The sequence below is a fragment of the Synchiropus splendidus genome, chromosome 3 (assembly GCF_027744825.2).
Source record: "Synchiropus splendidus isolate RoL2022-P1 chromosome 3, RoL_Sspl_1.0, whole genome shotgun sequence".
Taxonomy (NCBI): Eukaryota; Metazoa; Chordata; class Actinopteri; order Syngnathiformes; family Callionymidae; genus Synchiropus; species Synchiropus splendidus.
The window spans coordinates 24,175,008-24,191,234 of record NC_071336.1 but is presented as its reverse complement, the minus strand read 5'-3'; the positions used below and the strand labels follow the sequence as shown (position 1 = coordinate 24,191,234).

The window sequence follows — 16,227 nt, the reverse complement described above, 5'->3', positions numbered from 1 at the left end:
GTCAATCAAACCAAAATATTATAGAAATAAAAGTTGTACTTCTCCTAAATTACAGACCATTGATTATACTTTCTTTGTATTTTATAGTGATGTAGTCAAGACAACAAGAGACTAGTGATGGGTCGATGAGGTACCATGAAACAGTATCGCAGGGTTGATGGAACAGTATCCTAATTTTCAGAGGCCACTAGATGGCGCTCTTGGTTTAGAAATGACACGAGGTTTCATAGCACTAGTTTTTCTAGTACAAAAATTTTACAGTTGACAGTGTCATCTGGTTGCCTCTGAAAATAAGGACACCTCATCGAACCATCCATAATAGAGACCACAGTCTGTCACAGTCAGGCTTGACTAAGTCTTGGTGCTCTCATGTTATGTTATGTGATATCTAAGTTGGTTAAAACCATCTACTTTTTGCTTTTGTTGACTTCACAAATGAAATCTCCTTCTCTCACATTTTGCTTTCTCATGGTAACTAATAGGTCCCTAGCTCAATACCACCTGGTGGCAGGCTCTCATTAGTTTCCATTGGGGGCTCACAATTCAAAAACCTACAGAGCTTAATCAACCAAACTCTGCTGTCCCTCGAAGGGAGAACTTGTGTACGTGTGCCATGCCAAATATTTCACTTGTTGTGGCGATGATTGAATTTTAAATCAATATCATTTATTTTCCTTTTTCCAGCGTTAGTATTCTGCCCTAAATAATGTTGCCCCTCATGAAAAATGCACACAGTTTGCACACACCATAATTTTCCCCACTAAATACTCTTCTTATGTTTTTAGTGTTCCTGTGTGTGATGGCCCTCGTCCTACTGATGTGGCACACAGCTCAGTGAATCACTCTTTGCGATGTTTATCAACAAAGACATGTAAACGGACGCATCTAATGGCTATTTTGTGCAATAAAACTCTTGTGGGGATCATCAACGGAAATTAAAGGAGCTACTTAACATCTGCTTGTACAAAAAAACATTTTTAAAAGCCCTAAATGTGATCAAATACATAAGATGGAACAGGAGATTATTTCAGTATGATGTGCCCAGGGATATATACCAGAATATAAAACATACCAGAATATAAAACATACATATTACATAGAACATTTCTCACACCATTTAATACATTCCTGGCTAACACTTAAACAACCCAAAGAGATACAGCCTTTGATATTTTAATTCTACTCACAGTGGGATTCAAACCAGCACACATTGATTACAAAAGTATATTTGCACGTTTGAGTTGATGTTTCATGTCTTTTTAATAGATAATCGGGTGCCAATAAATACTGTTATGATGATGTAGCTAGTGTCTCTAGAATCAGAGGCGCATGTTGAAAAAGGCTGGACAGTCAGATGAGGGGCAGAGTTATGGGTTGGTTGCCTAGGGAATTAAGACTAAGAAAATAGAATGTGCCCTACCAAAAGTTGCACTGCTGCTGTATGGTGGTCCCAGGGGGCAACATAATATGAGACCATTCCACCATGCTGATGTTCCATCTGGGGTATCCGCTCAGTAGAGCGTGTGGGGCACAAGGGCACTCGGAGTGAGGTACACAGGAGCCGTCGTGCAAGACCTGTCAGGCAATGAGAATGAAGCGGCACACACACGCAGAGGTGAAACTGGAGGGTTCAAATAAAGGGGTATTCAAACCTGGCCAGGTGGGCAAGTGCATCCAGGGCTGCAGGGCACAGGTACACACTGGTTGTGCAACCACAAGTCCTCACAAGTATAGGGACACAAGCCAGCACAGTCACTGAAGACCTGGTTGCTGGGACAATCTGAAATGTAAAGGTAAACGCGTGGCTTTATTAAGTAAACAAGACAGATATGAATGTGAAAATTAATTAACCTGTCAGGCAGCTTTTAGTGTTGCAGACAACATGCTGCACAAGAGGTTCCTCACAGTCCGCTCCACCAGGTTCAGGCTCCCGAATGACCATCTTGCGCCGCACGGACATGCCGCCGTCACATGAGGCGCTGCACTCACTCCATGTCGACCACTCGCTCAGCAAACACCCAGCTGTGGCAGGAGAGGGAAAATCATATTTTATTAAAAAGTGACATCAAAAGCGAAGCTAGGGTCAGAGCTCCATGATTCACCTGGGCAAGTCGACATTATACAGGCTTCAGTCTCCACAGTACTGTCACAGGTCGGCCCGCCCTCAGTGTGGTGGCAGGAGCGAGTCCTGATCCTCAGGCCAGTCCCACACGACACGGAGCAGGCGCTCCAGGGGCTCCAGGGCTCGTACACAGGGCAGGGGAGCTCTGTGCACACCAGGGTGCCGTTCTCACACACACTGCACATGAAAGAGTGTGTCAGAAATCATCTCTTCGCTCCTCTTTCAACTTCTATCTGAATATATGAGCTTTTCAATCACATCTCGCCAGTTTCCAATGACATTTTCATTAGGTCATACATTATCGGGAGACTGAAAAGGACCAGACGAAAGTGCAGTTTCACTTCTATTTCCTGAGCAGATGTTTCATGTTACTTTAAGTACTACTTTTGTTTTAATTGTTTTGTTTGCTCTTGTGTTTGTCCATCCATCCATCCATCTGCTCATCCGTTGGCAGGTCGTGGGGGCAGCAGCTTCAAAAGGTTACACAAAACGCTCTTTTCCCCGGGCTACATCCACCAGCTCCGATTGGGGGATCCTGAGAGCCTCTCAAGCCAGTGAACAGATACTCAGGGGGCATTCACATGAGATGGTGACTTCTTAGCTGACTTATTTCACTGCTGAGAAGCAGCTGCTCTACTACAAGTCTTGGAAAATAAATTTAGGCAGAATTGATGAGAAAGAGACAGTCACATTTTTCCCAAGAATTTGAAGAAGGAAAAACCTGGGACCCAGCAAAAGGGCACTTTTCTCATTCACGCCAAAAGGATGACATGCACCAGCATGTCATCTTTGAAGTCTTCACTCTTGTCTCAAGTAGGCCTGAAGCTTTTGTGACAAGAACATTTCATGTTTTTAATATCCTTTTTAAGTGAGTGCCTCATTGCGACTCAACTCAACTTCAAATTATTGGAGTATACATTAGTTAGATGTTCCCTCATCTTCTATGTTCGTCTTCATCGGGAGTTAGATTAAACAGTCTTTGTTGATGTTCTGGTGGAAGTCTATATGTATCTCAAGAGTGTTTGTCTCTCTCCTACCTCTGGTCTTTTGAAGGTATGCGAATATGTACAGAACACCTCACCAGTTGTTGCAATCCACAGTGAGCTCCTCTTTCGGGTTAATCTCCAGCGTCCCAATTCCTGATGGGATACCACATCGACACTCTGTCACTGGCACGCAGCTGTTGTCCTGCCATAGCTGTCCCTCTGGACAACGACAACCTGAGGAAGAAAAGAAAGTGACTTAGTGGTGCCGCGATCGTGGCTCGGGGAGACACAATTGTTTGCATTGGTTACCTGGATTACAAGCTCCTTGTAGACACTGCACATGCTCCCACAAGTCTGTACACCTCCGAGGACACTTATTCGCACAATCATCTTGATAGATCCGCCCCCTGTCCTCACAATGTTCTCCTTGAAAAAGAAACACATTTTACGTTGACCTTCATTTGGATGTGATGAGCTGTAAGTGCTGATCGCTGCAGTACCAGGACAGAGTCTAGTGTTGCAGTTCTGGCTTTGAGTCTCCTGGCTCCAACAACGGGGTCCGGGATTGTCAGTCAGTGGTTGCCTGTAGCGCTGCCTGACTCCACCACTGCACGGCTCCGAACAAGCCGTCCAGGCACTCCACGAACTCCACTCACAAACATCTGGAATATCGGTAGCACAACCATCAAGCTGCAATTATCTCCATAGAACGGTGACTAAATAATTTGGAGGTTAATTCAATAAAAATAATGAATTAATTTAAAATTCCAAACACAATTAATCCATTTGATTGTTCCACCTTAATTATTTTTCCAGTTTGAATTCATTTCAAGAGCCACTTGAGACCAAACAATGTAACAGACAAGCCATCTGTGAGCAGTTTGTCGCATTAGTCATGTATCACAGTCTCTGAATCATATTTTCTCCTCTTGTGAAACCTCACCTCTGCAGACGTTTTGGTCAGGACATAACGACACCTCCACCAATGGGCCGGGACATTGTCTTTCTGCTTCCTCTCCAGACACTGGCTGACCAGAATCCATGTCTAAACAGGCCCGGAAACGCTTCCGAAAGGACACCATTCTTCTTCCGCCTTGAGTCAGTAAGTCGATGTCCGGCACGATGGTGGAGGGGACACAGGGGGAACAGGGGCTCCACTCCGTCCACTCACTGAGGAAGACTGAGATGGATGGAGACACACAACCACAACATGTTTGAAACGGATGCAGATATTAGGTGAAGTTGAAGTTTATAAAAGACAAACTGATATTCTGTCACATAAGCTTTTCAATTCTTATTCAAAAATGTCAGTCATGTATTATGATGCAGAGTAATGTTTTGGTCCAGGCTGAATGGCTGAATAAATGTCATCAGATTTGAGATATTTCAGTTGGGATCAAATCTAGGACAAGCCAAATCGCCGTCAACACAACAAATAACTTCCCCAGCTGAGGCGCTTGCTTAGTGAACTCACCTTGACATTCTCTCGTGTCGCATTCAAAACTCCCATCATGGCAAAGACTAGAGAAAAAGTCAGCTCAGTTAGAAGAGGGGGGTAAAAACAACACCACGACGCATACTTACAGACAGGAAAATAGGCGCTCTGCATTAATTCAGTTGTATACAGCAGCTGACTTACATGACGCTAACATTAAATCAGAGGATTGCAATGTTGGAGTGCATACGAACCAGGTGCTGCAGCCAATAGAGACCACGCCACCCTGTGGTATCGTGACAACAGCGGGAGGTGTGTAAGGGCCAGTCTCATGGAGAAAGATGCAGCCACACTGATGGGTGGGGACACAGGTACCGTTCTGCTGCATCTGACCCTGTACAGAATCAAAAATACATGTTCCATATTGGGTGTGATGACTTATTTCCTCTAAGCCACTACTGAGGGGTTGTTGAGCTCTTAAACTTGACGCACCGTCTTCTGCGTACATTTAATTCACGATATCAACGTTGTTTGTTAAATTCACCCAACAAATGTATTGCAGCTTTGAATCTTTTTACATTCCATTCCTATCACGAGTAATGGTCATTTCAATGTATCTGAAGGTGTTGTGGGTCATAAACAGTGATTTGGCCGGCCCGAATTGGCTCCCTGGCCTTGGGTTTGACACCAGTGTTGAGGTTCTTTACCTCTGGGCAATAGCAGCCAGGTTCACACTGTCTCGCTCGTGAGCAGTGATCTTCATTCCCTTGCAGTGCACATGTTTTCTCACAGGGGGAGCCACAATCGGAGTACTCGAACGGTGCTTCACACTCTGGAAAAACGGAATAAATTTCATCTAATCAACACAGAACAGGATCAGTGTCTCTGCCCACAAGCTGACCGAAGAATAATTGCGGTGACAAATGGTGGAATAAATGAATAAATTCCATGTGCTTTACGCAGAATCAAATCCCAGGCACTTCCCCAGATTAAAAAATGGTTTGTGGTTAGTTTCAGATGACTGAAAATAAAGGGAGCAGGAGGAAATGTAATGATTATAAATATGAGCAATAAATATACAAGTTCTGTGACGGTCCTGACTAATGACCGGAGTTGTGCACCAACCTTTGTCACACTCAGTCAGACTGCAGGCCCTGACCGCTGTCTCTATAGGAGAGCAATGTTGCCCTCTAAAGGCTGGGATGATTGCTACACGATAGCGCAGCTGCATCTGGGTGTCACAGGAACATGGAGACCAGCTGCTCCACTGAGACATTGGGCAGTCTGCAAGAGAGGACACTCAGAGGGTGTGAGTGCGATGAAAGACAAAAGATGAGACTTGCAACCCGGATGAATCCCAACAAACACACAAACAATTGTGTGTTAAATGTTAAATAAATGATAAACCTCACGACCCAGGGAAAATCGCAAAACTAAGCACAAATTGTTGTTGCTCACTCATGCGTCAGTACCTGGACAAGGCTGTTCGTAGCACAGTTGGATCTCCTCTTGTTTGCCCGCTGCCTCTACCTCAGCAGGACACTCTACATTCCCTCCCTGGCCACATTCACACATCCTGCGACGCGCTATTGTCCCGGCACCGCAGCTGATGGAACACGGTGACCATGGCGACCAAGGGCAAAGGTCATCTGTCGACAAGTGAGTCAATAAGATTAGAGCGTATCACATCATATAACAAGCCTGAGGTCAACAGAGACAAGTATCTGAACAATCCCTCTCAAGCCTCTTCTAGTCAATTTGTATTTTTACTCGTAATATTGCTCTACATCATTAGCATTCTAAGATAAGACTGAACAAAACATTAAAATATGAAGCGACAAACATGAATAGAATTAAGAATAAAACATTTGTCAGTGAGGTCATTTTAGTACTGATAATCTTGTTTTTTGTTCTGATTTGCCACCAACCCAAACAAGGAGACGTTTCACAATCCTGGATTTCTCTGTCTGAGCCGATGCAGTATGATCCGTTGTTGCGTGGTGGAGGATTGATGCAGGCCCGGGATCGCACCTGCGCACCCTTCCCACAGGTGACTGTACAATCAGACCACACTGACCACGGAGTCCAATCCCCATCCACTGGGAAGACATTCATAATAAAGCATTGTCTTGCTGCTATTGTCTAACTTCACATCTTGCTCTTATTAACTGTAGAAATACATCAAAGTCTCACCTCGACAATCAATGTCTTGGCAGTAATCTCCCTCTGGAGTGCACGTGCTGCAGGGCAAAACGAATTACAGTGACGATCAAACTTCAAACAGCCCAATATTCTGCTCCTCGGAGCAGACTCACCATTGCTTGCACTCTCCCTCCAGCCAGGTGTCCCCAACTGTGAGCTCGCGGTTGTCATGGAGACACAGAGGCGGACAGGGTCCTGGATCGCAGGGTTTATGTTGCACTTCCTCAAATTGGCAATCTGTTCCATCCATTTCTGAGATCAGAGATCTAAGAAAAGCAAGCAGTATTCATTAATTTCCAAATCAGGAATGTTTTTTTTTTTCTTGTTTTTTTCTGAGAAGCAGAATGTCGGCATATTAAAAAGAATCTGTGATGGTTTATTTGCCTCACCTGCATCATTGTCTGGTAATTTCCGGACTATAAGCCGCTACTTTTTTCTTGAACCCTGTGGCTTATACAACAATGCAGCTAATGTATGGATTTTTACAGGCTAAAGAGCGTTATGCTGCCAAAATATTGACACATATGTCACATAAAACAGATGAAATTACGGGCGTTTTATTGACCTTAAAGTGCTCGATATGCACCGTTTTCGACCGCATGTCCACAGTTCTGTCAACAGAGCCAATCTCCCGGGGGACCGGAGACAGCTGAGACTGACTGTGGTATTGGTACTTCCGACATGCAGGTGAAAACAGCGCATGGACAGTGCATTGTCTATGTAGCATTATACATGTAATTTTGCAGTTCTATCTGGCTGAATTTCACTGAAAGCTTTTCTCCAAATTAAAGTTTTTTTGGCAGTAACTTATGAAATCATTGAGAATGAAACCTCATGATAAAAGCATTAAAACTTTTAATGATATTTGAGACTGTTTTAATTTTATTTTACTGCAGCATTTCAATTTTGTACATGTCAGCAGTTAAAAGTGAAGGAGTAGAAGTTGAAGAATATTTATTCACATTAATATTTTTTTAAAGCACTTCCATAGATTGAAGGTGAGCCATCTTTTTATTGGCTATTGTACCATGCATAGATGTTTTGTCATTGTCTTTTTATGTCTCCTTGAGCTGGGTTTTATTGTCCCATCTGTAAAACTGAGCTGACAATATATTATGAGTTGTGAGCTCATCTGAACACGCTCGCATAAGAAAACAAACCTGTCCTCCAGCTGTAAACTTAAATGTCAAATCACATTTCACCCAAGCGTAACCTTCCGAACTGTCCAAACTTGCCATTCAGTGAGTGTAAAGAAATTATTAGGTCAAAACATTCACTCCTCACCTGTATCTGGTTCTTTGGCCAGTCCCACAACTAACGCTACAGGAGGCCCAGCTGGACCAGGCGCTCCAGGTGCAGGCAGCCTGGCAGCTGTGATTGGTGCACAGGAGCTGTCCATTAGAGCAGCTGCAGTTATTGCAGTCCACCTGATGGGAGCTGCCGGCCGCCCAGATCTGACCCTGCCAGTCCACACAGTCGCACTGCCACAGTTGCACACACACCTCATCCTGCAGCAACTGTCCTGAAAGCCCAGAAAGTAGTAGTTTCAAATAGTGATGCACGGATAGTGACGGATAGTGATGCAGTAAAACTAGATGCGTTAGACAAAAATAACTCTTGGTGTGAAGACAGGACATAGTGCTCTTGGTTTTGAGACAATTGACATGTTGGCTGTTAGAAATGGAAGACTGGCTTCAATGTTCTTGTATGCTACGAGAAATGAGGTTTAAAGGAAGGTGGTTGACTTGCAGTGGCAACTTGGAATGCAGAAAGACAAAGAAGAATACTGTAAAAAGTTATGAAATCAGGGAATTAATGCACAACAGAAGTTAAATTCATGCAATGCGGTGTCTTATTTGTTTGGAGATTATATACATAGCCTCAGTCAGGTATGTAAGCCAATAGAAATGGCTTCTCTGCTCACTAAAATCAGATGTACACATTTGAACAAAGGACTCTTTGAGCTCTGTGAAACGCCTGAGAGATGAGAATCAGGAAGATGGTGGAAAAGGCCGCCTTTTCTGTTAAATGAAAGAATAGTGGTTCTGGTACCTTCGGGGCAGCGACAGCCCGGTTGACATTCAGCATTGCTCTGGCACTCAATACCTTGCTGCAGGTCTGAGCAGCGCTGGGGACATTGGTTTGCACATGACACCGCCTCCTGTCCTGGCGGGCACTTTTTCTCATCTAATAAGACACAAACACAACCTTTGCAAGTTGCCGCAGGCTAAATCATCTCGCAGTGTGTCTCACCAGGAACATTTCTCATAACCCAAACTGCTTACAACCTTTTGCCCTGGCGCACGTTAGAGTGTGTTTGTGTCTGCCTTACTTACCACAGGGTCTGGTGTTGCAGGGCTTGACCTGGTTCTTCTCTCCCTCACATTTCATCCCACCATTTTTTGGCGGTGGACTGGAGCAGGAGCGGGTGCGTATGGAACGTCCACCCCCGCAGGTCTTATCACAGCGGGACCAAGGACTCCATCGCGACCAACCGCCATTCACTATGACACATGTATTTAAGATTAAGTAAGGTTACAGGTTGGTACCTGAAACTATGTGAAAAAAAAAGATTTCTGACCTTTGCATGGCCGGATGTTACAGAAGCGATGATCTATGTTTCCCTCAAGGATGTCCTCACACCATGAACCATTTACGCCGGGGCTTAGGAAAGTTCTGATCCTTTGCTGCTGGCCCACTCCACAAGACCTTGAGCAGGAGCTCCACTCGCCCCACTCGGTCCAGGAGCAGTTTTTCTCAGCACAACTGGGTCCGATGCAACCTTCACTGCCATCTGGAGAACATAATAGACTGATATTAGAGCTATTTTTATATAGTTCTGTATAGAATTCGAGATTGAAAGCATTAACTATTTAATAGTTGACATAGGTAACGGAGATGCGTGACTCCTACCAGGGCACTGGGGAAGGTTGCATGCCTTCTCTTGGTGTGGGTTGCCAGCACAGGGTGGCTTGAGACACTCTCGCTGGCGGGATTTAATGGCTGGGCTGTGAGCCTCGCTGCAAGTCTTAGAGCAGGGAGTCCACAGAGACCAGGGAGAGAAGTCTGGATCCTCATCAACCCCTCCATCTGTAGAAGTTACCACACGACCTTACAACATTTCTTTTTCTCAATTAAGACAAAGAGTCTTTTTCGTAGACTTCTAATCTACCTGGTTGTAGTGGTTCTTCAGTCGGTCCAACTGAAAGTGAACAAAAAATTCAGCATTAGTGTCAATTCAAAGCTTTCTAAAATAACTATGTTTAAGTTGATCGGATGATTACATAATGGAATGAGATGCTGGAGAACATTTTTTCAAACCCAAAGACACATTCACCAAGCGGCTTGCTTGACTTTAAGTGTGGAACACAACAAACTGTGGCATCACAAGAGAGAAGACATAGCATTCACCAGCAGCAAAAGATGGTGTTTTTGAGGCTTCCCCTCAGAGTACGCTCAAAATGATGGTGTGATAAAATTGTAAATGACAGAATAAAAAGCAATTTTTATTTTATTTTAAGGTCCTCCAGCCCTCGTGACATTTGTTTTGTTGCCAGTTAGAAAACATCAAATTCCAGCTGCATTTTTTTCTCGACTGCATGAGCAAGCACATCAGAGTTCAGTTTGACTGAGTTACACCTGATACAATAACTGTTCTTACCAAAGACGGGTGGATCAAGAGGGTTAATCAAACCGTGTTATCGTGTTTTTGAGATGAATCAAAGTGAGTTACTTTTTTGTTTGTTTGTTTTTGAGATTCTGCCTCAACCAGGTAGAAAAAAGAAATCATAGGAATAACCACCAACCAGGGCACTCAGGAGCTTGGCAATAGGTGGTTTCCAGTAGCGCTCCAGAGCAGCCTTTTCCACCATGAGCTGGAGCAGGTTGGTTGCAGCCTCTAATACGAGCTTTAAGCCCTAAGCCACCACAAGAGAGTGAGCAGGGACTCCACGGACCCCAGGGTGAAAGGCCGCCATCCACTGGACAGTGTTCTAGAGTGCAGTTCCATAGTCCATGTTCACAAACACTGCAACAGAGCGCAGGTGAGCCATCTGAAAGTCATGTTAAGGGGTACATTGAAGCATACCAGGTGCTGCAGTCATGAGTCAGCGATTCCCCAGACTGAACATCCATTCCCTCAGAGATGTTCTGATGCAGAAGCACCAACACTGGTGTGATCGAGACGTCCTGCAGGGCTGTCAGGAACAGCTTGTCGACCCGACAGGGGCATTCCTGAAACATTTTTACACATGTCACACTCAAGGATCGGGCACAAATTGGGCCCGTCATGCCATTTATTTATCACAAGGGTCGCTCATTGTTCTATATTCTTGTAAGGGAAGATTATAAAATTGGACAGATGTAAGGGACAATGTTAAAAAGGGTATACAGTAATCAACAGCCAAGCGTAAATCATATACATGAGTTGTGCTATAATATCAACATGGTACCAAATATTATTGTGGTTGTAACCAACTTACTGGAATACATGATCCTTCATATTGGTAGGTGTTCAGCGGGCAGTGGCAGCCTTCCTCACAACCATCAGAGTAGCAGCCCTCTCGGCCACTGACCTGGGCGCAGTTGAACGGACAACCTTCCCCTCTGGCGCACTCCCTGTAGAGCCTTCCCGGAGGGCAGCCCACATCTACTCAGCAAAGCCAAGTCAACATGAAGACCCAGATACACGACCAACCTTGGGATGCTTGGAGAAAAAAAAACTCACCCAGGCAGACTTCAGTGTTACAGCTCTTGGACTGCAGGCTTGGTCCGGCGCAGTAGGAAGAACTGCAAATGCGAAATCGAAACATCTGTCCTCCACCACAGCTGACGGAACACACGGACCAGTCAGACCAGGGCAACCATGGTCCGTCTGGGTCTGGAGGATTGAAAAAGGTGAATAACGGCAGCAAAGAAACATGTAGGAGTCAGTTTTTGATACCTGTGCACAGGTCAGTGTTGCACTTCGTCTTCTGATCTGAGTCCCCCAGGCATCCCCTCCCGCCACTTTGAGGAGAGGGGTTGTCACATTTTCTGCTTCTGGACCTGGTTCCTCCACCACATGGAAGGGAACATGGGGTCCATTCTCCCCACTGACCCCATCCGCCGTCCACATGACAGCCGGGGACTGACTGACACTGGAGGACCCCGGTGTCACAAGTGCTGGAAACCAAATGAATCAACGTTCCTTTACACCACTGAACAGAACCGTCACACGGTTCTTATATCTCACCAGTTTTTGCAGTCGGTGATGATGCTGTCCCCTGGATTTGCAAACTGCCAGTCTATCTCCTCAGGGTTGGAATACGACCCACTCCCGGTATCTGAACTCAGAACAAGTTTGTTGGAGGACGACATTTGTTGTGCGCATTAGTGTTCATGAAGTTCATAAAGCCGAAGACTCAACTGTCCCTCACACTCTCTCTGTCATTACCCGCTTCTCTGTCCTTATTCTGCCCCTTTAATCTGTACTCACCAGCAGCAGAGCTGTTGTCGTACTTGCAGCGGCACTCTTCCCGGTTCACACACATGCCATCCTGAAGGACTTTGTCACCGGGACAACCGCAGGTCTTACTGCACCCTGGAGAGTCTAAGCAGGCCGTGTCACCGTCCAGGTCTGAACACGAGCGAGGGCAGGGCTTTCCACATGGCCATTCTTCTTGGCCTCCACCACACTCTGCAGATGCAAGAGTCCACGACGGTGTTTAGTGCCAACCACAACACTTCACAGTCATTATCTTCACAATGAAACCCTCATACCAACGTTTTAAGTGATTTTATTGGACAGTACTTTGTTTTAACTACATAATATTTTCCCAAACAATTTACCCTAGAATTTTAAATTAATCTCACAAATGAGTGATTCCAAATTGTCTTTAAATAATGTATTATGCATGGGGAAAGCAAAATGAAGCTATCTTTATAGAACGTACTTCATCTCCACAGTTCTCCACATGTCCCTCATATCTATTCATTTCTGATCTTATCCTTTAAAGTCGCTCCCATTAACAACCTCAGTATCTTCATCTGTCTCCCTCTAACTCTTATTCCTCTCTAAATCATAGAAACTCTACTATCATAGAAACTACTGTCCTGTAAAGCTTCCTGTTTAATCTTGCTTGTATTACTATCCTCGTGGGGACACGACAAGGATAGTGTTTTGTCAAGAATTGATTCCAGACATGCAGAATAAATGCAAATATACAAATGGCAAAACATAAGACTCCCTCTTTTGCGCAGCTGTCACCTCTATCTCCCATGCTTCTTCTCCACCTTCTCCTCCTACATCACCAGCAAACATAGACTCCACTCTTGACTTCATCAGTCAGCCTGTCTTTCACTATACAGCAGTAAGCAAGGATTACCGACACTTATTAATAACCTTAAATTATTAGGTCTCCACATAACGTTTAAAACTAAAAAGTGCTGATTCAGTTTGACATTGAGAGTGATAAGGCACTCAAGCACATTGTTGGTAGTGATGGGTTTCATGAAACAGTGTTCTCATTTTGAGTGGACAGTAGATGGCACCCAAGGTTAAAAAAAATATGGTATCTTTCATTCATATATTTGATGGGGGGCAATGGTTATAGAGAGGAGAGAGCCACCTACCTACAGGTATAGGCCTCTGAAAATGAGGACAGTGTTTCAGGAAACCTCACCAGATCATTGCCAGTTGTTGGCCATGATGATAAAAATCACGTTGTGGACTTACTAAGTCCAGTCACAGTGTTGGCAAAAAACATTTTCAAACAGTGAGAGGGGACCACAGCCCAAAAAGATAAAACTGTTAAGCCTCACAATTCCATTTCAATTATTTACAAGCCACCTGGCATCTTATCGCTTCTCCATTATTCTGACAAATGTGTTGCCTCTTTTTTTCGAGTGTGAGGACCTAGTGACAAGTCCAGGTGGTGGGGAAAAGAGCAGCTCCGGTGAAGCGCTGTTTGATTGAGAGTAAATAAAAATAAGTAGGTGGCTGAGGTAAATGAGTGACAGTGTCCTCTTGGGTCCCACTGCCACATCAATTACCAGCCTGCTGTTTATCAGTGGCTTCAGTTATCACGCCAAGGCGTCGGACCCACCACAGCAGTGAAACTTGGCAGGGAGGCCAGCGAGAGTTCAACCAGCACAGAGACTTCATTTATCTTGCTGCTCAGGCAGACATTTCAATTCCAAGACGCTTACACACCTACAGCTACATCTATGGTCAATTTAGGGTCACAATTGCAAGTTTTTAGTCGTGTGGGAGGAAGGCGGCGCACTTTGGGGAAATCCACTTCAACACAGAACTTTATTTCTCTGTGGCTGCAACATTTATCGTCAAGAGATGCATACAAAGCACACACTTCCAGTTGCACTTTGTACAGTGGCGTTCTCACATATGAGGCATTATTATGGCATTCAGAAAACAACATAATGCATTTCAAAGGATGATGAAGATGTTTGGAATCGTGTAGGACAACTTATAATGAGGTTTATGAGATATGACCATGATATGGCATATCCAGTCATGTCAATAGCTTGGTTTTAACAGTGAAAAAAATGATTTTATGAAACACAACATATAATGGAATCACTGAAATAAATCAACTTTTATGTGTGTCAAATGTGGATTTACAAACATCCCGAGTTCATGTGTCGGTTAGAATTACTACTGCCATCTGCTGTCGGTTTTAATTGGAGGTACGCGCTGCCACTGTGCCTTTCTGATTTTTCTATCACGATTTAGCTCAAACTGGATGTAAAACCGCTCCAAACTAGCTCACGTTTGCATACCTGAACAATCTGTGACGTTGTCATGGCAAGCCTGATTCTGTCTGCTCTCCCCAAGACACGGCAGCCCCCCAAACCGGGGCACAGGTGTGTTGCAACTCCTGATGCGAGTGGACGACCCAGTGCAGCTGTCGCACTCTGACCAAGGTGACCAGGGGCTCCAGGAACCATGGACTAGATGCAAAGGAAAAACGAAAAAATAATTCTGGTACATGCTGAGATTTTTAGGGTGCCATACCTGGACAAAATGTGATAACTGGACAGGGCTGTGTTTGGATTTGAGCCCCGATTCCGTGGTAAACTTCCTGATCTCCATCACAAGGTGCTCCTCCATCTCTGGGCTGGGGACAGCTACAGCTTCTGTATCGGGTCACTGACTCAGCTCCACACGTCCTGGAGCAAGGCGTCCACTCTGACCACTCACACCATCCCCCAGATACTGTAGGTGCAGCGGAACAGCTGAGTTAAGTCCAGGGTAAACAGCGTGTGTCAGTGTCATTAGGGTCTGCATACCTGGACAGAGGTTTGTGGTGCAGTGTAGTGCCCCCTCTTGGCATGTGCTGAAATGACAAAATGAAGATTGATAGTTTCATCCAGACAGATCCAAAGTGATCCTGAACCTGTCGTTCTTATTCTGACCAATTGTTACATCCATCCTGAGCTGTGATGTTTTCGCCAGGTTCCAGACGCAGCCCGGAACTGAGGTCCAGGCACGTGCAATCTTCCTGGTCTAAACAAACTGTTCCATTGGCGGACAGGACTTTCCCGTCGGTGCAGTAGCAGCCGGGCTCACAGCGCCAATCACAGTGCTATAGAGACAGTTGACTCAGTCTTAATTATTAAGCATGCGAGATGAAGGTGTGTGAGGTCTTACAGTGAGGTCATCACAGGAGCGAGGGCAGGACGGACCACAGCTACTGAACACAGTTCCCGGAATAGCAGAACAGGCTGACACTGCAAAATTTGAATGGAGAATGTTTAGAGCTGTAAAATTTGGAAGTGAAAGGGTATATGACAGAACATGAACGTACTAGGTCACAGAAATACGAGAAGTTTATTTCATTTTTTACATATATTGTTATTTAAACACGACATATAGCAATAATATCTGTCGAACATCAATAAAATCACTTAATACAACTTCATTTTCTTACATGTCTTACATTAATTCAAATTTTATTAACATTTGATTTCATTTTATTTAGTCAATCAGATTGGGTGGAGGTCTATGGCTTTGATATGTGCATGAAGCGCAATTGCAAAAAAATAAAAAAAAAAGTTTATTCTGAGTAGTACTTGAAGCCCATGGAGTCCATGGTCATGAAAAGTTACTCTGAGTTGCTGAATAAAACGCTACCTATCCACTATAAGCATACCAAGACAGTGGTCTGTGTTGCACAACTGCAAATCAGTCCCGAGCCCCTCACAGTAATCTCCCTGGCCTTCTGGACTCGGACTGTCACAGTCTCTGCGACGAAAATGGATACCGCCACCACAGGACTTGGAACAGTCGGTCCAAGGACCCCATTCGCCCCAGCTGCCATCACCTGGCAACAACAATAACCAGGAAAATAAAAGACAAATCTGTGCCGGATAAACTGTTAATGCAGACAAATAAATAAAGACTATAACATTTAAAAACCCAGATGACGTTCTTTTTGCCACCTGTACCACCTAATTTCCTTTTATGGTCTGAATATAAATGT

General features: G+C 44.5%; 1 protein-coding gene across 1 annotated transcript in view; it reads right to left on the bottom strand.

Annotated features, from left to right (window-relative positions):
* Positions 1-16,227, bottom strand: part of sspo (SCO-spondin) — a 68,914-nt gene that overhangs the window by 15,028 nt on the left and 37,659 nt on the right. Inside the window, exons 77-111 of the mRNA XM_053859576.1 lie at positions 15,898-16,068; positions 15,396-15,475; positions 15,161-15,330; positions 15,035-15,081; positions 14,760-14,960; positions 14,525-14,695; positions 12,222-12,422; positions 11,979-12,069; positions 11,688-11,908; positions 11,472-11,624; positions 11,227-11,393; positions 10,833-10,978; positions 10,552-10,772; positions 9,918-9,947; positions 9,659-9,835; positions 9,327-9,539; positions 9,082-9,249; positions 8,798-8,932; positions 8,030-8,267; positions 6,859-7,011; positions 6,737-6,783; positions 6,472-6,642; positions 6,016-6,192; positions 5,669-5,827; positions 5,251-5,375; positions 4,798-4,937; positions 4,583-4,629; positions 4,052-4,288; positions 3,609-3,770; positions 3,418-3,534; positions 3,204-3,342; positions 2,103-2,299; positions 1,852-2,022; positions 1,653-1,780; positions 1,421-1,575 (exon numbers count right to left, since the gene is read on the bottom strand). Coding sequence (XP_053715551.1) covers positions 1,421-1,575; positions 1,653-1,780; positions 1,852-2,022; positions 2,103-2,299; positions 3,204-3,342; positions 3,418-3,534; positions 3,609-3,770; positions 4,052-4,288; positions 4,583-4,629; positions 4,798-4,937; positions 5,251-5,375; positions 5,669-5,827; positions 6,016-6,192; positions 6,472-6,642; positions 6,737-6,783; positions 6,859-7,011; positions 8,030-8,267; positions 8,798-8,932; positions 9,082-9,249; positions 9,327-9,539; positions 9,659-9,835; positions 9,918-9,947; positions 10,552-10,772; positions 10,833-10,978; positions 11,227-11,393; positions 11,472-11,624; positions 11,688-11,908; positions 11,979-12,069; positions 12,222-12,422; positions 14,525-14,695; positions 14,760-14,960; positions 15,035-15,081; positions 15,161-15,330; positions 15,396-15,475; positions 15,898-16,068 — 5,326 coding nt within the window. The remainder of the gene's footprint in view (positions 1-1,420; positions 1,576-1,652; positions 1,781-1,851; positions 2,023-2,102; positions 2,300-3,203; positions 3,343-3,417; positions 3,535-3,608; positions 3,771-4,051; positions 4,289-4,582; positions 4,630-4,797; positions 4,938-5,250; positions 5,376-5,668; positions 5,828-6,015; positions 6,193-6,471; positions 6,643-6,736; positions 6,784-6,858; positions 7,012-8,029; positions 8,268-8,797; positions 8,933-9,081; positions 9,250-9,326; positions 9,540-9,658; positions 9,836-9,917; positions 9,948-10,551; positions 10,773-10,832; positions 10,979-11,226; positions 11,394-11,471; positions 11,625-11,687; positions 11,909-11,978; positions 12,070-12,221; positions 12,423-14,524; positions 14,696-14,759; positions 14,961-15,034; positions 15,082-15,160; positions 15,331-15,395; positions 15,476-15,897; positions 16,069-16,227) is intronic.